At 33.5% G+C, this 24169-nt stretch overlaps 1 protein-coding gene across 1 annotated transcript in view; it reads left to right on the forward strand.

Annotated features, from left to right (window-relative positions):
- Uri1 (URI1 prefoldin like chaperone) overlaps positions 1-9865 on the forward strand; it is a 62314-nt gene extending 52449 nt beyond the window's left edge. The window contains exons 5-11 of the mRNA XM_033765976.1: positions 1-8; positions 209-266; positions 828-996; positions 2407-2749; positions 4655-4797; positions 5537-5789; positions 8882-9865. The exon at positions 1-8 is cut by the window's left edge and continues 84 nt beyond it. Coding sequence (XP_033621867.1) covers positions 1-8; positions 209-266; positions 828-996; positions 2407-2749; positions 4655-4797; positions 5537-5789; positions 8882-9064 — 1157 coding nt within the window. The 3' untranslated portion in view covers positions 9065-9865. The remainder of the gene's footprint in view (positions 9-208; positions 267-827; positions 997-2406; positions 2750-4654; positions 4798-5536; positions 5790-8881) is intronic.
- The last annotated feature ends 14304 nt before the right edge of the window (positions 9866-24169 follow it).

Raw genomic sequence — 24169 nt, forward strand, 5'->3', positions numbered from 1 at the left:
TGAGTGATGTGGGTATTGGTTTTCAGAGTTTTACATTTTTTAGAACATAAAATGTTTTTATATTGAAAATTTCTTACAGCCAAGGAACTAATCACTTGACGTTTCAAATGTTTTCAGATATGTTTCTTAGTTTTATGCTTGCTTTTATGGTCATTTTAATATATTGGAAATTTGTATTAATATGTTTTTTTTGTTGTTAAAAAATTAGGCTGCAGGTGATATTGTTGACATAAGGGAAGAAATTAAAAGTGACTTCGAATTTAAAGGTAAGCAATGAGATTGTTATATAAAATTACTTTGGTGTTTGTTGGGTTGATTCTTAAGGGGTCTTTTTAAGATATCTGGAACTTACAGTTTGATACTTCCCAGTTCAGAAGATGCAAGCATTTGTTCCATTTATCTAGGTCTTACTGAGACCAGGTCTTACTGAGTTGTTCAGGCTGGCCTCCAACTCATGGTCTGCCTCAGCCTCCTGAGTAGCTGGGATTATGGGCATGTGCCACCATAAGTGGTGGCTTTTTGTTTATTTTCAAAGTTCTGTAATGATTTAAACCTCTGAAATTCAAAAGATACATATTTTAGACATGGATTTGCTCCTAATTTGATCTTTGACATTGGCCAAGTCATAAAATATTGTTTGCTAGCTTTTTTTACTTTTCCTTTTAAAACTTCAGCTTTATGTGTTGTTTTGGGAAGAAAATTAATATCAGCATATTTTAGCCATTCTTTTTATGATGTCTACACTGGCTTTTTTTTATGTCTTGGTTTGTGCCTTGTTAATATTGACTATTAACAGTCATATCTTGTCTTTTTTTTTTTTTTAATAGGAAAACAACGAATTGCTCATAAACCTCATTCTAAACCAAAAACTTCAGGTATTTTTGAAGCAGATTTTGTCAGTGATGTGAAATCCAAGGATTTTCTTGCTGATAAGGAACTGTGGGCTAGACTTGAAGAACTAGAGAGACAAGAAGAATTGCTGGGTGAACTTGACAGGTATCTAATGACAAATTCTTTCCAAAAGATTGTTTCTGTACATAGTCCCTCATTAATAAAATAATATGTGCTCATTAAAGAAAATACAGAAAAGTGTAATACTAAATTGTCAATAATCCTTCTACCCTAAGATAAATATTTATTTTCTTATAGGACCGTGATCTTGTGTACATCCCAGTGCATGTGGATGTACATACTTTAAATCAACATTTTTATTTTTTATTATAAAAATTAATTTAATATAAAAATTTTATATTATGAAGTAATTATACCACATAGTTGACTTTTAATAATTGTAGATGCATTAATGTTAAAATTCAAATGAAATATTTTAATACTACACTCAGGATAATGCTGTTTGAATGACTTGTTAAAAAAATTGCTTTTAATTTAGATTTGATACCGTAAAATGTTTGTCCTTGCTTTCCCTTTGCAAACTTCTGTTTATTGAACAGTCAGTTTGTAATCTGGTCAGGTAGTTTTATGTATGAGAAACTTTACCAAACTGCTATTTGAAATATACATTAGTCCTCACTTAGAATTGTCAAAGTGTTAAATGAAGTTGCTACTACGGACGTTTCCATGTTATTTTGCTTAAACGATGTACCATATGCAGTAGTTAGTTTCTGTGAAAAATAGGACAAGAAGCACAAAAGATTTTTTTCCCCCTTACCATTTCACCTATAAATTTAGGTCTTTTTGATTAACTTGTACTGTTTCATGTTGGATCTTGTGATTTTCTTAGTCATGATTCTCTATTTTTGCATGATGTTATTTCAGTTCTTTGCATTTTTGGTTTTGTTATTCCTGTAAGCCCTCAAATCTTTTATAAAATGAAGCATGATAAATATGTACTCATATATATATAAGTATATACAGATGTATGAATTATTTATTTTTAAAAATTACAGCAATACATGTTTGTTTTAAAATATTCTGAGGTTGAATTAGAAAATAAAAATGTTACAGTTCCGTGGCATTAATTTCCAATTTAAATCCCAAATTTAAATGGGAGTACATATTGTTCAGATTTCTTAAACTCTTACTGTATTTTTGATATATATTTATATTGTGTCTGGCCAATATGCAAAGATAACTTACTGTATATATTTAAACTTAAGTTTAAATAACTGCAGTATACAGAAGTTACCTAAGAACTACTTTTTGTTAATTTACATCGAAACATTTTTTCTTTTGCTACCTAGAATTCTTGTTTTAAAAAATACCTTAACATGTAGTATGTGCTATCCCCCACTATGAATGTAGTTGTGGTGTACTGCAAATGTACTATTAAACACAAAAATTAATATATAAAATTTTTAATTTTTATCTTTTGAAATGAACTGGAAATTAGAGTATGTAAGGTTGTAATGTGTGTATGTTTTTACTATTCTCTTTTTTCCCTACTAGTAAACCTGATACTGTGATTACAAATGGAGAAGACACAACCTCTTCTGAAGAGGAGAGAGAAGATCAAAACACAAACATGAATGTGATGCAGCCAGTAACAGACTCCCTTGCTCCCAGCGCTTGCCCTAAGGGTGTCGTAAATTCAGAACTGTTCAGAGGTCACGTGAATAGTAAATTGAACTGTTCAGGGAATGGTTCAGATTCTTACCGCAGCGATGAAGATGATGATGAAGAAGAAGATGATGATGGTGGTAGTGATAATGAAAATGACCATGATGCTTCCGGGGCTGCAGATAATTCTGTACCAACAATATACTTTTCTCATACTGTTGAACCTAAGAGGGTTTGTATACTTTTCACTTTACTAATTTTGGGTATAATTTTAACATTAAATATCATCTGTTATTTTTTAAGAGAAAAATGTTAACAGTGATTAAGATCATTGATACCGCTAAATAGTTTGAAAATCCTCCTTTCCCTCTTCTGATGATTTATCTTACAATATCTGGTATGGTCCATTGTCATCACAAGCTAGGGTCTAGAAGGGGGTCAGATGTAAGTTGTAACTACTTTAGCTCTAGCTGTGCTATGCCAGAGGTTCTTCAGAATCTCAGTTAATTTTATTGTGGACAGTTTGGTGTGCTTAGAATGTTGAGAGTGATTACATTGGTTAGAGTTTTTTATTGTGTCAGGTGATTTTCTACATGGGTATTAAATGAATAGGAGCATAATGAACAAAAAGGAAAAAATTAGGAGAAAGTAAGCATCAGTCCCTTTTCTGCAAAATAAAATTTAGAATTTTGGCAGTTTAGAGGTATAGGGGGTGACTATAGAGATTTTCTCGTCCAGGGTTTTCAAACTGTTTAGTCAGTGCTTCAGCAGGCCATCTCTGGTTGAAGGAAATAATAGGCTACCTTAAGGCTACCCCTGTCCTCTCTGCTTCATAGGATGCTCTAAGGTGTCACCATGAATTCACCTTTCTCAGGGAAACTTAAGGCATAGAAGGCATAGAGCTGGTTAGTAGTAAAACAAGTCTTTTGAGTCCATTTTGTGTTCTTTTTGTACACATGGTACCCTGATTACCTGTATCAGAGATAAGGACTATGATATGAGTCTTCAGTGCCTGTGATGATTATTTAATGAAACATACTAAAAAATACTGGATATTCCTTAAATTCCTTAAGTTATCCCTGCTCTAATGTGAAGTGAAATAATTATATATATTTAAAATTGTTTAATATGTTGAATTAACAGGATCTTTGGAATTCTTTGGAGAAAGTTTACTTGATGCTATAAAATTAGCACTATAAAGTATTTTTTCTATTAAGCTGTATGTGGTAGTGCATGACTATAATCCTGGCATTTGGGAGGTTAAGACAAGAGGATCACAAGTTTGATGCCAGCCTGGATGCCTAGTTAACCCTTCAGTGCCTAGTGATCCATTTTTGGAACATGCATAAAAGTGTAACATAATGAAATGTTTACTCTTCAAATTCTTGTTCCTCGAATTTTTCTATATATGAATTTCATGCAAAAATAGAAAAAAATTCAATCTTTGGCAAAAAATGGGTTAAAGACTGCATCTCAAAACAAAAAATTGTATGGTGATTATTTTTCCAGGCTTTTAATTTTTTTTCTTATTGTCATTTAGATGAAACAGGAAGATAATATTTGCAGGAATGTTGTGGGGAAGAGCAGTCATTACTATAGAAAGTGGGGTGTAAATGCCAAGAGGGAATAGAACAGTGACATTAATCTTGAATGGGATTGGTTTTTAGTCCTTCAGTTTCTAAAATTAGAAGTGTTTAAAGAATTTGAAATAGTTATGCATTAAAGTTGCTTATATAACATGTTAGAGATCTTCAGTTTTTTGTTTTTTGTTTGGTTACTTGTGCTCTTTGTTTTGAAATGCATGACTTAATCTAAACATTTATATCAAAGTAATGGAGTGAGGTGATGCTTATAATAAACCTTGTATTCAGTTTAAATATATTTTGCTTTCTATACTATAATAAAGACACTGAAGATGAATTTATGATTAAAGAAGAGTTAATTTAATGTTGTAGAAATACAAGGTGAGGAATTTTTTTACCCATTCTGACAATGCACATCAGTTTGCAACAAAAAACTTCAGCTGTGTCTCACTATTTTTACTATTACTCTTACTATTTTTAACTGTAGAATTTGTTTTAGTTTAGGCCGTAATTAAATGTCTCAGTTTTTAATATGTTTGCTGTGAAATTTTTAGGTTCGAATAAATACTGGGAAAAATACTACTTTAAAATTCAGTGAAAAGAAAGAAGAGGCCAAACGTAAACGAAAAAACAGCTCTGGCAGTGGTCAATCTGCCCATGAGCTGCCTACAATCAGAACTCCGGCTGACATTTACAGGTGAATGATATCACTGACTGCATGACAATTTACTAATCCTTTCTCTCTTTTTCCAACTGAATATTTAGTTGAAGCGTTGTCTATGATCCAGAATGTTCTCTTCGAAGAATGGGAGGTTCCCCTGAAGGAATTATTAACCTAGTATTTGAAAGATGGCACTTCCACAACTACCCAAAGCATTTGGGCTATTGTCTAGTTTTTTCCTTCTCTTCACCAGTGCTTTGCAACATTCCCACTGGGTCTAGTAAAAACACCATACATCTTTAGAAATCAAAGTTTGCATTTTTATGGTTAGGGCAGTATTTTCCTATCATAGCTAAATTATGCTTGGCATATTAATTTATATCTTCAGAGTAGAAATTAATTATACTATTTCAGTTTTTTGTTGTGATATTTAAGAAAGTTATCATTTGAAAATATTTATTATATCATGACCCTTTTGTAAAACAGTGAAAATTGCTAAATGTCTTATAAGGATATAAAACTGGGTATAGAATTTTTGATTCATTACCACTAAGAACATGCTTATAAGTAACATGCTGTATTTTATTGGCAAAAAAATCATGTCTTTCTGAATATAAAATATATCATTTGAGGCTGCAAAAGTATTGTAAATGAAAATTTTAGATACAAAATTTTAACAGTTTCAGGTCAATTTCTAGAATAGATTTAAAGAAATCTTTATTCTCAGTTTTATGAGTTTCTTTTTAAGTGAGCATATATTTTTTGAATATTACAGGGTTTTTGTTGATGTTGTGAATGGAGAATATGTCCCTCGTAAATCAATTCTCAAGTCTCGAAGCAGAGAGAACAGTGTTTGCAGTGATACCAGTGAAAGCAGTGCTACTGAATTTGATGAAAGGCGGGGAGTTTTGAGGAGTATCAGCTGTGAAGAAGCCACTTGCAGTGACACCAGTGGGAGCATTTTGGAAGAGGAGCCACAAGAAGAAAATCCTCAAAAGAAACTGTTGCCCTCGTTGGGAGCACCTGAGGTGTGTAGAGATGGATCTTAACTGTTTAATGTCTTTGGCTGGGTTTTGCTATTTAACCTGGAATGTCATAGGGTCTAATAATCTTAGGTTTTTACTTTTTTGATAATTTGTAAAAGAAAGTTAAGCCACTAGCAACACAATATTACTATCTTGAAGTTTTACTTCTGTGAAATGGAAATTTGAAACTATCTTAACTGACATGTACATTTTTATATAGAAAACACTTAGCAGTTTGTATGAAATAAATTAACAGTGGACCAGACTATAGTCATTTTCTGATACTATAGTTTAGTAGATTATAGTGTTCTCATTTAATTGTCTCGGTGGAGTTAAAGAAAATCTGTGTGTGTGTGTGTGTGTGTGTGTATGTGTGTGTATGTGTATTGTGTGATCATAAAGTACGGTGAATATTAAAATTTGCTACAGTAAGAGATACTTTGTCATTAATCCCCCTCATTTTGAACACACTCATTTCCTATTTTTGCCACTTTCTGAAGCATTTCTGGAAGTCCTCTTTAATGAGTGTCTTTGGTTGTGCTGTCATGGCTGCCTTGATATCCTGACTTGATTAAAAAGTATTTACCTTTGGTCATTTTTACTTTGCGCAAGACCCAGAAGTTCCACAGTGCCAGATCCAGTGAAAAAGATGGATGAGGACACACTGTAATATTTTTACTAGCCTGTTTGATGGTACTTGACAGCAACATTCACTGTATTTTTGACTGTATCTTGTAAAGATTCTCATGAAAAAGGACTTTCAGAACTGCTTCAGAAAGTTGCAAGAATGAGATAAATGTATTGAAAGTGAGGGGATTCATAGCAGTATGTCTTTTTTTGTAATAAACTTTTAAAAAATGTAAATACTGTATGTTTTAGTTACCCCTTTTACATGGTAGATCACTTTCCAAAGTCTCTCTGTGTTTTGGCCTGTACCAGTGAAACTTTTGAGGTTATGAAATAATTTTCCGGTCTGATGAGCTGTAGGCATCCTCAGAAAAATTAGCACATACCCAGGCTTTTATAGACTACATTGCATAGTTTTGTGGAGGCGGAGGAAAGGTTGAAAGAACCCAAAATAAGAATTCCTGTCTATGAAATGCATAATTATGGTTTCCACTTGATATTTTTATTCTTGTGTTTTGGTGGATATTGGAAGTTTCCAATTTAAAAAGTACTTTGGAAGACTGGAAAACCCATTTGTGAAACAAACCAATATACACACATATAATCAATACATATTAAACTATATATATAAAATTGTCATCACTTGTATCAGATAATACTAATTGTACTAAATGCACTGAATGGTGATTGGAGATAGACGTCATTAGCACTTAGGGATGCTACATAAGATTAAAATGCTCTTATTCTCAGGATAATGATCTTAGTTGACCTGGAAAATCTTGCCTTATTTAATATTCTGTCTTAGTGTTAGAAAACATGGAATACATGTAGACTTTTGCCAGTAAATATTTGAAAATTGAATTTTTATATGGATTTAACATGTCATAGGGTAGATAAATATAGAACTTACTATTTTCATTCATTCATTCGTTCGTTCATTTGTTTATTTATTTATTTATTTGAGACAAGATCTTGCTGTGCAGTTCAGGCTGGCCTTAAATTCACTATGTATCCCAGGCTGGCCTTGAGCTCATGGCAATCCTCCTACCTCAGTTTTCCAAGTGCTGGGATTACAGTCATGCATCACTATGCCTGGCAAAACTAATTATTTTCACTCTCATTAGCTTTGCATTTTATATTGAATTGCTGTTAGAGATGCTGTAATTTTTACTTTAAATAAGTTGTTAATGCTTATGGCAAGTATTTTAAAAGACATTATTTTCAGTGTTTTTTTTTTTTTTTTTTTTTTTTGGTACGGGGATCGAACTCAGGTCTTTGTGCTTGTGAAGCTGGCCCTGGAACCACTGAACTAAATTCCTGGCTTCTCAGTCTCTTTTAAAGTGCTAAAATACTGTGTCTTTCACAAGTCAAGTTCTTAAGATAATGTAAAGGCTCTCTTCTCAGCATGATTAAATGGAATTTTTAGAAAAGTAAACTTGGAGCTTTGTTTAAGTGCTGGAGTTCAGAATCTTGAAGGAGGGAGAAAGATAACATTCTTTGTTTTTGTTTCATTGGTGGGGTGAGGTGAGGATGTTTGCTTTTAAAATTATTTTAAGTGATAAAGTGTCTTAACTAGCTTTGAACACTTGGTAGATAAAGGAAAATAAAAAATGTATAAAAGTTTATGTCATTTTAGCTCATGCATAAGTTCTTAGAAGATGTAAGGGGGAAGGTTTCATATACCCAAAATCTTTAAAAGAAATTAACTCATTGGCTTTTATATAAAAAGATACATAAAGATTTCTAGCTATTTGTACATACTAATTTTGTTCCATTTGAACATACAGCTGACCAGAGTACCTTCAGCAAACACCCAGTTGAAATTAGAGTCACTTTTTGTGGAACATCTGATTTCTATCATTGAATTATTTATATTAAAATTTAGAAACCTATGCTTATTCATACTAGTAGTCTCAGCACTTTCATTTTTTAGTTCCACTGATCACTTAAATAAAATTGAGGCAAGATGCTATAAAATATTCAAACACTTTCAGAATTGAACACCGCTGAAGAAATTTCAGTACTGGTGAAACCATACTGTTGGCTTACGGACAGCATGACCACCACCACTACAGCTCTTCATTCACTGACACACCCACGCTTTTCAGAATCTTACTGCATTATTTTCACAGCAACAGCTGCGCATAATGGGATGTGTAAAAATTTGGGGTCTTTTATTTGTCAGTTTTGTTTTTCCCAGATAAGATAGGCATTTTGCACAGTACAGCATTTTCTTCCATGACTACTATAAACATTGCTTATATTTTGGTGGTATAATTAAAAAAATTTTATGGCATTTCGTTTCTATGAACAATTAATAGTTTGATGTTAATGTATTGTATATATTAAAAAAACCTTGTAAATTTTACTTTTTGTAAAAAGATACCTAATTGGTAAATAGAAGATAAGGCTTTTTTGGGCATCTTAACTTACATTTTATTACGATAAACCTAATTTTTGTCTTCTAGGCTTTTTCTGGAACTGTAATAGAAAAAGAATTTTTATCATCCTCCTTAACACCACACCCAGCCATTGCTCATCCTGTACTACCCACCATTCCGGAGAGAAAAGAAATTCTGTCAGAAGCAGCGGAGGAAACTGCAAAAAGGGTTTCAAAGTTCAAAGCTGCCAGATTGCAACAAAAAAGCTAGGAAATGAGAGTTTACATCCTAAAACCTAGTTGTGCATTTTTAGAATATACATAGCAAAATATGTTACATGTAGTGTGAAATAAGGCATCCTGAGTTAGTTTGGCAGAAACTTTTTTATCCTAATAAGTGAGTGGTTCTAAAAAAGTTCAAAGTAAATGTTTGAATACTTTAATATTAAGCGTGTTTGTTAATTCTCTCAGTATTGTCTGAGTTGGTCTTATGATGCAGTGGTAGCATTTCAAATTATTTTTCAAAGAATACTGTTCATATGCATTGTTTTTGTGTTTCAACCTAAATACAAGCAGTTTTGTACCAGCTGTGATGTTGTGCATACCATATGGACCATTTTAAAGAAACTTTTAAAATTTCAGTGGATTCAACAATTATATTACTTGCTTTCGCATTTTAAAGGCACTTTAAAAAAATCTACTTCCCTTATAGGTTTTGCAGTTAGATGGCTATTTAAAAAAACCTCTCCCCTTTGGATGTAATACTGTAATCTTTAAGGCAGAAAACTACATGTGCCCTATGGGAAGGTCTCTTTGATTGGAAGAATATTTTGTAAAAACATTTTTTTCAAGTAAAAATTTTATGAAACTTGGCCTCTAAATTATTGTGGATTTTATGATTTAGAATTGAGCATAGAAATGTCTTTGAATCATATATATATGCTACATCTACCTCACAACAGATCGTTAGATTCTTAAATTCCATAGTCACTTCTTGTGTGTATAGTTTTCACTGGGACAGAAGGAAAATTTGTTTAGATGCTAAAAAAGTAGATTTTAAAATAAAAATTTCTTATTTTTAATCTTCCCAACACTTTGATTCTTTATATTAACTAGTAAATAAGTAAAATAACATTTATTTGTAATAAGACTCCTTAAAATGAAATTTAGTTTAACATTGAAAATTACACTGCAAGTATTAATCATGAGCTTGATGCGTGCTAAAATGTAGCTTTTAAAAAGCATTCCGCATTAGTACTAAAATAAGCCATCAATGCCAGTCCACCCTCTATTCATGGCTAAATATTTAAAGGTTATTTATAGCTTCTTTAATGAATTCTTGCTTAAACAAAGTGAAATTATGTCCTAGAAAACTAGAAGCTATTTGTAACTGGAACAGCACAACTGTGGAAGTTTTATGAATATGTATTTTAATGATAAGGGGGTGATCTTTAGTCTCCGCTAGTTAATGGATAATTTAGAACACAAGACTGATTTTGAAAGATCATCTAAAAATGTTGATGGTTTGTCCTTTAGTCAGTTATGGTCAACTGTGAATGTGTTTTGTAGTTAAAAACTGTTTTCTTTTGGTTTACCCCACTTCTCGTCAGAACCAAGAGTATAAATCATATGCATACAAAGGAGCTCTCTTTCCAGCTATTTTTTCCCCTGAGCCTTTTTGTGCTGAACTTTCCTTCCAGAAACAAACTTTATTATAGAAATATTGTGATATTCTTTAGAGAAGTGTAATTTCCAGAGTATTGTCATTAAATAAGTTTCCACGTTCTTGAACAGCATTTTGAACCTACTGCTGATGTACTCTATTCAAATTCCTTGAAATAGGTAAATCACTTAGAAAAGGATGTTAGTGGAATGCTGGGTGTAATGATGCATAGTAACTTGGGAGGCTGAGGCAGAAGGAGCACAAGTTTGAACCTGGCCCTGGCAACTTAGCAACTTAGTGGGACCCTGTTTCAATTAAATAAAAAGGGATGGGCATGTAGCTCAGTGTGAGGGCCCTAGATTTAATCTCTAGTACCACCAAAAAAGAAAAAGATGGTAGTAGAAGCAAAGAAAATGTGACGTATTTGAAGACCAAAAGAAATAGTGTTGCCCCATTTTATAGCTTCCATCTTACATCAAAGCTTTAAATTTTAACTTGAAATTATACTTTCTTTTCTATTCTAGTTTCATCAGGTCAAAATGAAGGTGGTCTTAACTGCTCTGTGAAGCCACTGTAGAACAAAGCAGCATACAAGACTTTTTTAGGTTTTATTTTGAACTGGTTTTAGTCCTGCAAAAAAATTGCACAGGCTTGGTGTTGTGGTACATCTACCACTTGGGAGCCTGAGGCAAGAATATGCTGCAAGTTTGAGGGCAGCCTGGGCTACATAGTGAGTTCAAGGCCAGCCTGAGCTACCAGTAGGTACATAAGGAAATCTGTCCCAAAATACTAAAGAAGTGGGCACAAAACCATACATATTTTCCATATAGAACCCCCTCATCTTACTTTCCCTAATTCTGTAACATGTAGTTATCAAAACCAACTAAAACTGTAGCTCTTAGTTGAATCTCACCAGCTTTTTCACTAATGTTCCAGAATTCTATGTAGGACACCTTGCATTTATTGTTACTGCTCCTTAGTCTCCTTCAATCTTTGATAGTTCAATTTTTTCTTCTCTGACTTTTGACATTCTATGTAGGACACCTTGCATTTATTGTTACTGCTCCTTAGTCTCCTTCAATCTTTGATAGTTCTTCAATTTTTTCTTCTCTGACTTTTGACATTTTTGAAGAGTACTGTTTGGGTGTTTTGGAGGCTGTTCCTCAATTCAGTTTTGTTTGATGTGTTCATATAATTAGAATAAGGTTTTTCACTTCTGACACAAATACCATAAAATAATCAAATAGGAAGGTTCATATTAGAGGTACCTTCTACAGTGTCATTTCAAGAAACCTTTATTTCAGTATGTTAACCTTGACCACTTTGTCAACTATTATCTTCTAGGTATCTGTACCTTAAAGTTAACATCTTTCCCTTTGGGGTTAATATCTTGGTACAGATCCTTTGAGTCTGTACAAATCTTTTTCTCTTCAAACAAGGCTATAGTACTTTTCACTTTCATCAGTTAATCTTGACAACACCAGTTAACACTGTGTAGTGTTTGATCATGATTTTCTGTTTTGCCCTTCTACATTTATCGCTTTGAATTCTTTTATAATAAGCTATGCCTCCATCTACGCACTACCCCTACTTATTAATGGATTCCTAGAAGTTTTTTTTTTTTTTTCCTGTGAATTAAAATATAATACTATCATTGTTAGATTGCTCAGATTTTTCTACCTTTGACCTTTGGGAACCTTTGCTTTGGCACCTGAATTCTTTCAATAAGTTCTCAAATCTTTTTTCTGTACTTGCAATGTTTTAATTTCTTTTGCACAGATTGCAGGTGTATGTATATTTTTTTATATCCCTTTCTTACATGAAGGATGACATTCGCTATTGTACCCCCCCAACAATATGCTCTTGTACTCGTACTCTATATCAGTTTATAGGCATCTTCGTTATTTTTTCCAGAGATAAGGTACTCGTTGCTTAGATGGTATGTTGTTATTTCAGCCCCTTCCTATGTATGGGCTTTGTGGTGTTTCCTGAATTTTGCAGTTTTATGTAATGATGCAGTGACTAACTTTGTCTCTTATTTTGTATCATTGAGGTTTATCTTCAGGGTAGACTCCTCGTAGTGGGATTGATGGACCATCTGCATGATTACTATATGATTTCTTTTAAACACAGTAAAATCTGTTTTTAAATCTGTTTGTTTTGTTCCTTTATTGAGGACATGGCTTTAATATAAACACTTGCAGATCAGCTTTTCATTGATGATTTTTTTTTGGATGATTCTTTTCAATAATTATTTGGGGGCAGTATGTAATATCTTAAGGGACTTCAAAATAACTGTGTTAATTTTGCTAAATTTTGATTTTAAAATTGGTAGTTATACGTGGGATTAATATGAGATTTATAGGAGCTTTACATTCATGGGATTACTTCCAAATTTATAAAATTCAATATCTAATTACCCTATGACTGTCTTCTCCACATGAAACCAGCTAATGTTTATCTATGTGTTCTGCAGTTGAGGGCACATACACTTTTAGAATTCCTCAAGTACAATAAATATTTATGGTTTGTATGTTTAATTTATTAACTAATATTATCAAATTGTTAACTTTAAAGTGTTTTCTCAATATTTATTTGTTTATTTACTTTTTTGAGGAAGGGTCTCCCTGTAGTTCAGGCTGGCCTTGAACTTGCAGCAGTCCTCCTATCTTAGCTCCCAGAGTGCTAGGATTGCAGGCATGTGCCACCACACCTGGCTATTAAATTTTATTTTAAAGAACTGTCCTTGAGGAAAAAATTTTGCAATTCCCTTAACCAGTGAATCACAAATAATATTTTTTGAGCGCTTAGTGTATGTCAGAATTTTTCTATATACTTTATGTGAATTATCTTCACACACCCCCTCAACCCCATTTTAGAGATAAGGAAACAGATTGAGTAACATTTATTTTATTCATTTTTTGCAAGGCCGAGAATCAAAGCCAGGGCCTTGCATATGCTAGGCAAGCAACCTACCCTGGAAGGCCTCCTCCCCAGACTCAAAACAACGTTTTAATCTTGCTTACTTATGATGAGTTCACCTTTTTAAAATCTGCATTTGAAACCTGTTTGGTTTCTTAAATTCTTACATAAGAGAACTCATTTTGACTGGGTAAACTGGGGGTGGAGTTTCATTGTGTCTGCATAGAAGAAAGGAATGTGCAGATGGAGCATAGTAAATGTTGAAGAAGAAGTAATCAGCATAACAGTATTTTATTGAAAAACATTTTTCTTTATGTGAGTGGTGGCATATATGTTCCTAAGTTTAGAATTGGTATGTTCCTCATTAAGTGGCTTCATAGTGACCTTTGTCCTTATAATAAAGTTTTTGCCTTAGTGTATTTTGCAGAGCATGGAGCTGCTTAAATATCTTACTAATATAACATAATAGCTTCCATCTTTTGTGTATGTATAATTGTATGTAAGAATAGTATTATACTGTTATTGAAAGTAGTTTTTAACCTATCTGACAGGGTCTGTACCTGTCAAGTTTATCATAATCACTCTTTTGGGAATTCTACTGCCCTCCCTTGGGCCTTTTATTTATGCTTTTGTCATTACCTTTCTCCCTTCTTTATTATGAGAATAATGTGCTCTCCCTTGTTCTCTCCACTGATGAGGAAGTTATGTACTGCTACATAAAAATTTTTTGGCACTTAATTTTAAAAATATGCACTCTTATAGCTGCTTTCTTCTCAGTGTTCTGATCACCATGTTGTAGTGCTTGCAGTACTATACCTTGGTCCCATTTTTTCTAACAGCTTCAGTGAGGTGTAATTTATATAACCATAACATCCACTTTTAACATTTTGGAACTGGTGGGGAGTGGCAGGGGGGCTTGCTGTATATTCTAGGCTGGCCTTGAATTTGCTATGTAGTCTAAGCTGGCCCGGAACTCTCGGTGACTGTCCTTAGCTGGAGTTATAGCTGGGGCATCACCATACCCAGCAGCATTTTGGAATTTTTAGATTTTGAGGTGTGCCACTTTTACTAGTTGTAGAACATTTTTTATCATCAAGATATCACTATCTTTTTAGATAGTGCCCACTTAACTTCACTTCCTATTCCCATAACCAGTCCCAGGCCACCACTAATTTGCTTTATGTATAGATTTCCCTTTTCTGGGCAATTGATATAAATAGAAACATACAAGACACAGTGTTTCCTATCTGTCAGTATAACATTTTGGAGGTTTGTGCATTTTGTATCATGAGTAGGGTTTTTCTTATAGCTGTATAGTATTCCATTATGACATTTTGTTCATTCACAAGTTGTTGCACCTTGGATTGTTCAGCATATTATGAATAATGTTGATAAGTCTTTGGACCCATGTTTTTATTTCTTTGGGGTAAGTAAAATAGTGGAATTGATTGAATATTTAAAGAAATTGTGGGTTTTCAAAGAGGCTAATTTACATTTGACTCAGCGGTATATTTCTGTTTTTTTCCACATCTGTAGCAGCAGTGTTGATTTTTTTCTTTTGTAGGGTAGCCATTCTTGTGGCCATATCATTGTTTTAACTTAATTTCTCTAGTGACTAATGATGATGAAGATATTTTCATGTGCTTTTAGCTTTGTATATATTTTCTTTGAAGTGAATTAAAATCTTTTGCTTAGTTTTTGATATCTTTATTATTGAGTTGTAAGAATTATTTATGTATTCTAAAGACAAGTTCTTTATCATATATATAATTTGCATATGTTTTCTCTATGTGGCTTTCTTTGATTTTTTTAAATGTCTCTTGAGGCACAAAAGCCTTCAGTTTTTTTTTTTAAAGCCCTTAGTTTTAATAAGTCCAGCTGGTAACTTTTCTTTAATGACCTATACTTTTGTTATCTTACTGTAAAAATTCTTTGCTAATCCCAAAGGTCTTTAGATATTGTATTTTTTTTCTTGTAGGTGTTACATATTTTTAGCTCTTATAACCGTAGAATTTTTGTCTGTGGTATAAGGCAGGAGTTTAAATTCATTTTTTGTGTTTATAATTTGATACCTGATTGTCTCAAAACTATTTAATGAAGATTGTCGTTTGTGCCATGAATGTTTTGGTGTCTTTTTTGAAAGTAGTTGACCGTAAGTATAAGATTGTTTCTTTTGCATACTCATAATTTCATCTGTTCATTTGTCCTCATGTCAGTGCCCAATGATTTTGATTACTGTGGCTTTACTTACAGTAAATTTGCAGATAGGGAAATTCCACCCTTGTTCATTTTCAAAATTGTATAAAGTCCTCGTGGGTCAGCTTTATCCATTTAATGCAAAAATGACGGTTTTTTTTATGATTATTATATCAAGTCTAGAGATGAATTTGGAGAATTGGCATGCCAATATTGAGTTGTCTATGAACATAGAATATGTATTTAAAATTTGTTTCTGTTTTTCTTTAGTACTGAGGATTGAATCCAGAGCCTCCATACTGAGCTACACCCCAGCTCTTTCAGTTAAACTATTTTTGGTACTGGGGATCGATCTCGGGTCTGGGTCCTTGTGCTTGGGAAGCAGGCGGTGGAACCACTGAGCTAAATCCCTGGCCCAATATTTAAAATAAAAAAAAAATGTTTAAGATAGGGTTTCACTAAGTTGCTATGTTGTCAGGCTGGGCTCAAACTTGACACCCTCCTGCCTCAGCCTCCCAAGAGTGCTGGAGTTACAGGTCTGCATCACCACAGTCTGGCTATATTGATTTTTTTGCCGTGTGATTGAGTTTGGGTTGCTGATGTTTTGTTAAGGGTATTTGGGCATATATTCATGAGAAGGTTGGACTGTCATGTTCTAGTCTTGTGATGTCATTTCCTGGCTTTGTATGAGAATAGAGTTGGTGTCACAGAATGGAACAGGTTTGTTTGTAACTGGTACTATTTCTTTAAGTATTTGGTAGAATTTACTAATGAAACCATCTGGGCCTACACCTTTTTGTGTGTTTGTGAGAAAATTTGTAATTGCTATTCAGTTGCTTATTATAAGCGAATTTTAAGTTTTATATTTCTTTCTTGAGGCCATTTTGGTAATTTGGCTCTTTCTAGAAACTTGTTTAATGTCACTTGTCTCATTTACCATCAGAAAGTTGTTCATAGTATTCCCTTATAATCCTTTAATCTATATAGAGTTGGTGGTATAATTTCTGATTTTGCTAATTTGCGTCATAGTTTTAGTCAGTCTAGCTAAAATTCTTTGTTATTTTCAGAGAAAACATTTTTTCTCTATTCTTGTTTTCTAATTCATTGATTTCTTCTCTAGTCATTTTTTTCCTTTGCTGTGGGCAAATTTTTATAATTTGTTAAGATAATTAAGTTAATTTGAGATAATTCTCTTCTAACAAGCATTTAAGTTAATTTGAGATAATTCTCTTCTAACAAGCATTTAAAGATATAAGTTAACCTCTGAGTACTGCCTTAGCTGCATCCAATGAGATTTATGTGTTGATTCACTTTTACCTAAACTGTCTTCTAATTTCTCTTCAGATTTCTTCTTTGACCTGTGCTTTATTTAAATACATATTGTTTAATTTCCATACATTAATGGTTTTCAAGTTTCTTTCTGTTGTTGGCTCCCACTTTAATTCTGTTGCATCTGAAGAACACTTAATATATCTTTATTCTGTTAAAATTCATTAAAGTTTTTATGAGTAGTGTATATTCTTCCCTGTATGCTTCAAAAGATTATTCTGTTGTTGAATTATATGCATAAAAAATGTAAATACACAAATCTCGTTCCCAGACCCCAAAGAGTCAGTCTAAACAAATGAAGTGCAGACAGACAAATTCAGGGTCCAGATCATTCAAAAAATATTTTGTAAATTACAGTAAATTGCATAGTAAATGAAACAACAAAATGACAATTATATAGAACTATTAAAACTAAAAAGTTGAATGATGGTGCAAAGATGTCACAATTAATTTAATGTATACTGTTCTGTAATGCTTTTACAGTATACCTATTTAAACTTTATAAGTAATTTAAAGAGCAACTCTTGAAACAAAAAAAGTATTACAGTTAATTGTGAAATGCCCTAAATTTGCTCCTGTGTTCTAACATTGTGAGTTACAGAAATATCCTCTGGAAAAGTCAGTTATTTGGTAAAGCAAGGCACATAGGATCTGATGTTGATAAAGGTACTTTTTCTTTGGCCCTATAATTGCTTCATATATCTTGGAGATTCTTAAGATGACTTTCAATATAGCATAAATAACTTTTATAAACGCTTTGTTATGTAAAGCATACATACATAGTACAGTGACTACAGTGAATGTTGAAATGAGTGATAGTAAATGCTTTAAAAAACCGTAAGACATTTTTTTAAAAGTCCAATCATTTGATAATGTTAGAATAGTCAGGATTACACTAAGTGTACAGAGCACGTCAATTAGTTTCCTTTCAAATTGTTATTAGAATCTAGTTTAAATATCAAACTGCCTTTCCTTTCTGTGAAATTCTGTGACATTCAAAATAACTTGATGTGGGGCTGGGGATTTATTTAGCTCAGTGGTGCCACCACCTGCCTGTCAAGTGCAGGGACCCGAGTTCGATTGCTGGTACCAAAAAAAAAAAAAAAAAGTTCAGTTGTCCAAAATAAATTGATGTAAGCATTTAAGTTTTACAGCTCTAAGCTATAAAATTGACCTAAAAGTAGGTTACAATTCTGTAAAATTACTTATTAAAGAATTGACAGTATTACTGTCTTGAAACATCTACCTGCTATATTTCAAATTTTTCTTCACAATACTGTATTAATTTTTAAAATTCATTCATTCATTCATTCATTCTGGAGATTGAACTTGGGACCTTGTGCTTGCAAGGCAGGCAGTAGAACCACTGAGCTAAATCTCTGGCCTCTTATCATTTGGCACTATGAGTGGTTATCGTAATGTTTAGCCCACTTGAATTTTATTATCTACTTGGATATATAAATTAATGCTTTTTAGCAAATTTGGAAATTGTTCAGGCAGTTAAACACTTTCATGGCTCTAACATCAAAAAGCCTTCAAATCTAGGCAGTTACTCCACACTTGATCTTAGCTAGAAGGTCGAGAAGCGATTGGGTTCTTGGTCTCCTTTCCTTCTGGAGCTCCCATTATGTGCATGTTGATTTGATTGGTTATATCCCATATTTCCATAATTATTCCACTTTCATTTTTCTTTCTGTTCTTCAGATTATATACTTCCTATTGATTTATCTTTGAATTTACTGATTCTTTCCTTCTGCATTCAGATTAGTTGAATCTCTAGTGAATTTTCCCTTTACTTAATGTATTTTTTTTAATTCCAAATTTTCCATTTGATTCCTTTGGATAAATTTGATCTCTTTATTGGTGTTCTGTATTTGACAAGACATTATTTTCATGCTTAGTTTAAAGATGATTATCTTTTGTTCTTTGAACATTTATAATGGCTACTTTGAAATCAGAGTCCAATGTTTCACACTCCTCTGAAACAGTTTCTGTTTACTGATTTTCCTCTCCCCTCAGATATAATCTGTTATTTCTTGTTTAAAACTGGACATTTAAAATAATATATTTACCACTCCGAATTCTTACCCCTTCTACGTGAGAGTATTGTTGCTTTTTTGTTTATTTGGTTATGAGGAGTCTGTTTAGAGTGTGACCTCTGATGTCCTTATTCAGTTTTTGTTTTTGTTTTTTTGAGACAGGGTTTCACTATGTAGTTGAGACTGACCTGGAACTCACTATGTAGCCCATTCTGGTCTCGAACTCACAGTGATCCTCCTGCCTCAGCCTCCCAAGTGCTGGGATTACAGGCATGTGCCACCACGCTTGGCCTTATTCAGATTTTGTTTTTGTTTTTATTTTTAATCTGGCTACTTACACTCTTGGATGAATATTAATTTACTGACTCACTGGTGATCGGTCAGACATTGAACTTAAGACATCTTGGTCAAGTCAGGCTTTTGTCCTTTGTCAGTGGATCTCTATGTGGTTTGGAAAACACATTCATAATCTTTGCAATTTACAAGTCATCTCCAAGTATGTGCAGATGTTAGGTCTCTACTTAGCATGTCTGTAGCCTGATATATACCAACTGCCTTTCAAAATAGGAGCTTATCAAAGCTCATCCTCTTACTCTGTAATTTTTCCCATTAAATTTCTAGCTTGTTGGATCAAGCAGTGTTTTAGCCTCAGGACGACTGTAATGTGGGCCTTTCCCATTTGCTTACCACTGAAATTGGTATGTTATCAGCAGAGTCCCTGGATTTTGGGAGTTTTCACATTGCTGCAAATAGACTCTGCCCGCTTCCACAGGAATGCTGCTGGTATCACAAGTTGTCCTAACTTGGAAGAAGCTTCTGTGAAAGGAGTGGGGGGCTAGAATACCACATACATGTGTCATTCTTAACTAAATTTTAGTTTGTTTTTGCATTAAGACTTCTAAATTGGTGTTTTGCTTTGGTCAATATCCAGAGTCTTGAAATAGCTGTTTTGAGGAGTTTATCCAATTTTTAGCAATAGACTTTGAAAGAGTGGTCTAGATTCTTAGCAGTATTAAGTAGAAAGTAGAGAGATTTCCCATCTACCATTACACTCACATGCATAGCTTCCCTCCATTTCCACTGTCTCCTGGCAGAGTGATAGCACTTGTTACGATTATTAAAGTTACATTGACATTGTCTTCCAACAATGCCTATTGTACATTCATTCTTGTTGTACAGTCTAGGTACAAATAGATAAGGCTGTGGTTCTGCTATTATATCATGCAGAATAGTTTCACTACCCTAAGAGTCCTCTGCACTGTGCCCATTCATTTCTTCCTAAGGTCCAACCCCTGACAGTCACTGACATTTTTACTATCTCTAGTTTTGCCTTTTCCAAAATGTCATATGATTGGAATCATACAGTATGGGGCCTTTTCAGATCGAATTCTTAAGTTTCTTCCTTGTCCTCGTGACTTAATGTCTCTGAAATATTCCATTGTGTGGAGGTACCACAAGTTTGTCTACTCATCTACCAAAGGACATCTTGGTTGCTTCTCACTCTTGGAAATTCTCAATAAAGCTGCCATGAACACCAGTGTGCAGGTTTTTGTGTGGATATGCTTTCAGCTTCTCGGGCAGAGAGATCATATGGTAAAGGTATATTTTGTAAGAACTCATACTGTCTTCAAAATTACAGTACTGTTTTGCATTCTCATCAGCAGTGAATGAGAATTCTTATAGCTCCATGTTCTCCCCAGCATTTGATGTCAGTATTCTAGATTTTGCCCATTCTACTAGGTGTGTAATGTAGGAAATTTGCATTTCCTAGATGACATGTAATGTGAAGTATGTGTTCAAATGTCCGTTTTTGTTGTTTATCTTTTTAGTTAGGTGTCTGTTAAGGACTTAGATTCATGTTTAAATTAGGTTTTCTTACGGAGTTTGAGTAGTTTGTGTATTATAAATAACCTTCCTTTATCAAAAAATGTCCTTTGAAAACATTTTCTCCCAGTCTGTGGTTTACCATTTTTAAATCACTTTGCAGTTGTCTTTAATAGAACAGAGAGAGCCAGGCGTGGTGGTGCATGCCTGTAATCCCAGCACTTGAGGCTGAGGCAGGAGGATTGCTTTGAGTTCAGGACCAGCCTGGGCTACATAGTTCCAGGTCAGTCTCGACTAAATAGTGAGACCCTGTCTCAAAAAAAATAGAACAGAGAGGTTTAATTTTTAAATTTTTTACCAATTCTTGTTTTCATGGATTGTGCCTTTGGTGACATATTTAAAAGGTTTTCAATAAATCCAGGATCTTGTAGATTTTCTCCTGTGTTTTCTTTTAGGAGTTTTATAGTTCTTCTTTTACACTTGGGTCTGTGGTCATTTCTGAGTTAGTTTTTGTGAAGAGTATAAGGTCTATCTAAGTTCATTATTTTGCTTGTCATTGTTAAGTTGCTCAAGCATAACTTTTGGAAAGTTATGTTGCATTTGCTCCTTTGTAAAAGATCATTTGACTATATTTAGTCTGTTTCTGGGTTGCCTGTTCAGTAATGTATTTGTCTCTACCAGTGCCATATTCTCTTGATTACTGTAGCTTTGTAGTAATTCATCAGTCTTCCAACTTTGTTCTGGGTGTTTTGTCTCTTCATGTAAATTTAAGAATCTGTTTCTGGGCATACAGGCAAGAGGGTCACCATGAGTTTGAGGCTAGCCTGAGCTGCATAGCAAAATCCTGCCCCCCCCAAAATTTGTCCCTTTTTCAAAAATAACTTTCTGGGATTATGATTGTTTTGCATTCAGTCTGTAGATTAAATTGGGAAGAACTGATCACTTGACAGTCTTGACTCTTCCTATTCATGAACATAGACTACCTCTTCATTTATTTGGTTCTTTGAATTCTTTTGTCAGAGTATTGTAGCTTTCATCCTATAGCTCTTACACATATTTTATTCATACCTAATAAGTTCATTTGAGGAGTACTAATTAGTATCCTCTAATCCAGATTGCACTAGATTGCACTAGTACACTGTTGGAACTATAGGGAGGCAGTTGACCATTGTGTATTAGGCTTATGTCCTGGAGCCTAATTATATTTGCTTCTGAGTTCCAGGATTTTTTGTCAGTTCTTTCAGATTTGCTCCAAAGATGATCAGATCATCTCTGCACATGACTTATTTCTTCTTTACAAATCTGCATATCTTTTATCTTCTTTTCTTATTACATTGGCAAGAGCTTCCAGTACATTGTTGAAAAGGAGACAAGAGAAGAGATATCCTTGCCTTGTTACTAATCTTAATGGGAAAGCTTCAAATTTCTCACCATTAAATGTGTTAGCGAAAGATTTTTTTTCATTTTTGTTTTTTTTGTAGATATTCTTTACCAAATAGAGGAATTTTCTCTATTCTTAGTTTACTAAGAATTTTTATATGTCGGATGGGTGTTGCATTTTACTAAATGTCTGTTCTTTTTTCTTGGTAAGTTTTTCTTCCAAGTTGTTGATGTGATAGATTACATTAATAGGTTTCCAAATGTTGGACCAGCTTTGCATACCTGGGATAATTCCCACTTAATTTTTTTTTAATGCCTTGTTAGATTCACTTTGCTAATACTTCATTGCAGATTTTTGTATATCTGCTCATGAAAGATATTTGTGTGCAGTTTCTTGTGATACGTTTTGCCTGATTTTGGTATTGGGGCACTGCTGAACTTGAATGGGTTAGAGTACTACTGATTTGATTTCTTTAATAGATCTGACACGGATATTGAAGACTGCAACAATAGTAAGTGATTCATGTATTCTTGCAGTTCTGTCAGTATTTGCATTGTGTAGTTTAATAATCTGGTGTCAGGCACTTACATGTTAAGGATTTTTATTTCTTGGCATACTGACCCCTATATCATTATGTAATACTCCCTTCCTCCTGAAATTTGTTTGCTCTGAAGTCTGCTTGGTCTGAAATTGATAAAATTACTTTCACTTTCTTTTGGTTAAAGATAACATAGTGTATGCCTTTCTCCATCCCTTCACTTTTAATTCATATGTGTCTTTGTATGTGAAGTGGGTTTTTTCTGTACAAAAAAGTAATGGCTGAGTCTTGTTTTTTGGATCCACTGTGAAAAAGTCCTTTACTTGGTCTGTTTAGATCATTGACATTTAAAATGATTATTGTTATATTTGAATCAATATCTACAATGTGTGTTATTTTTTCCATTTGTTTCCCTTGTTGCTTGTTCTTATTTTTGTCTTTCGCTTATCTGCCTTTTTGGTTTTAACTCAGCATTTTATGGGGCTTTATTTTCTTTTTTAATATTGGCTCCTCCTCCTCTTCCTGTCCTCATCCCCCTCCTTGTCCTTGACCTTCCTCCCTCCTTCCCTCCCTCCCTCCCTCCCTTCCCTTCTTCCTTCTTTCCCTTCCTCCCTTTCTTTCTTCCTCCTTCTTTTAGTGATTGTCCAAAAGTTTGTACTGCATCTGTACTTAAACCAAGTCCGGTTTCAAATAACCCTGTAACACTTCATGGGTACTTGAAATATATTAAAATACAGTGGTACTTCACTGTACCTTTGTGACCTGACTCACGGAAAGAATTAAATTCATGAGCTAGTGTGTACCACTGTAATCCTCATACCTTCTTTCCACCCCTTTTATCATGAGTATCAGTTATTTTACCTTTACATAAGCATATGTAAATGTGTATGTACATAAGTGCACATAATCAAATAAATTGTTAACTGTTATTTTGACCAAACTTTTCTGTTGGACCAAAAATAAATTTTTATTTTAGCTTTTAATAGTCATTTTTTATGTAGATACAAATTTTTGAACTATAGCATTTTCCTTCTTGCTGAAGAATTTAGTATTTCTTATAAGGCGGGTCTGCTGGCAACAAATTGTCTCAATTTTTGATTGTCAAAGTATTTTCCCTTTACTTTTGGTGGCTGTTTTATAAGGTACAGAATTTTAGGTGGGTGATTTTTTTTTTCTTTCAACATTTTAAATGCCTCACTCTTGCTTGAATGACTTCTAAAAGTCAGATGCAGTTATGTAGCTCTTCTGAGGTAATAGGCTTTCCCCCTCTATGGCCCCTCTCTCCCTCTCTCCCTCCTTCCCTCCCTTTATAATTCTCTGTAGCTTGAACATGATATGCCTAGGTTTAGTGGGTTTAGATTTTTTTTTAATGCATTTATCTTGGTGTTTTCTGAACTCTCTGAATCAGATTTGATCTCTAACATTAATTTGGGGAAATTCTTAGTCACCATTGTTTCAAATATTTCATTTATTCCTTTTTATAT

The sequence above is a fragment of the Fukomys damarensis genome, unplaced genomic scaffold (genome assembly GCF_012274545.1).
Source record: "Fukomys damarensis isolate Sample0158 unplaced genomic scaffold, DMR_v1.0_HiC HiC_scaffold_19, whole genome shotgun sequence".
Taxonomy (NCBI): Eukaryota; Metazoa; Chordata; class Mammalia; order Rodentia; family Bathyergidae; genus Fukomys; species Fukomys damarensis.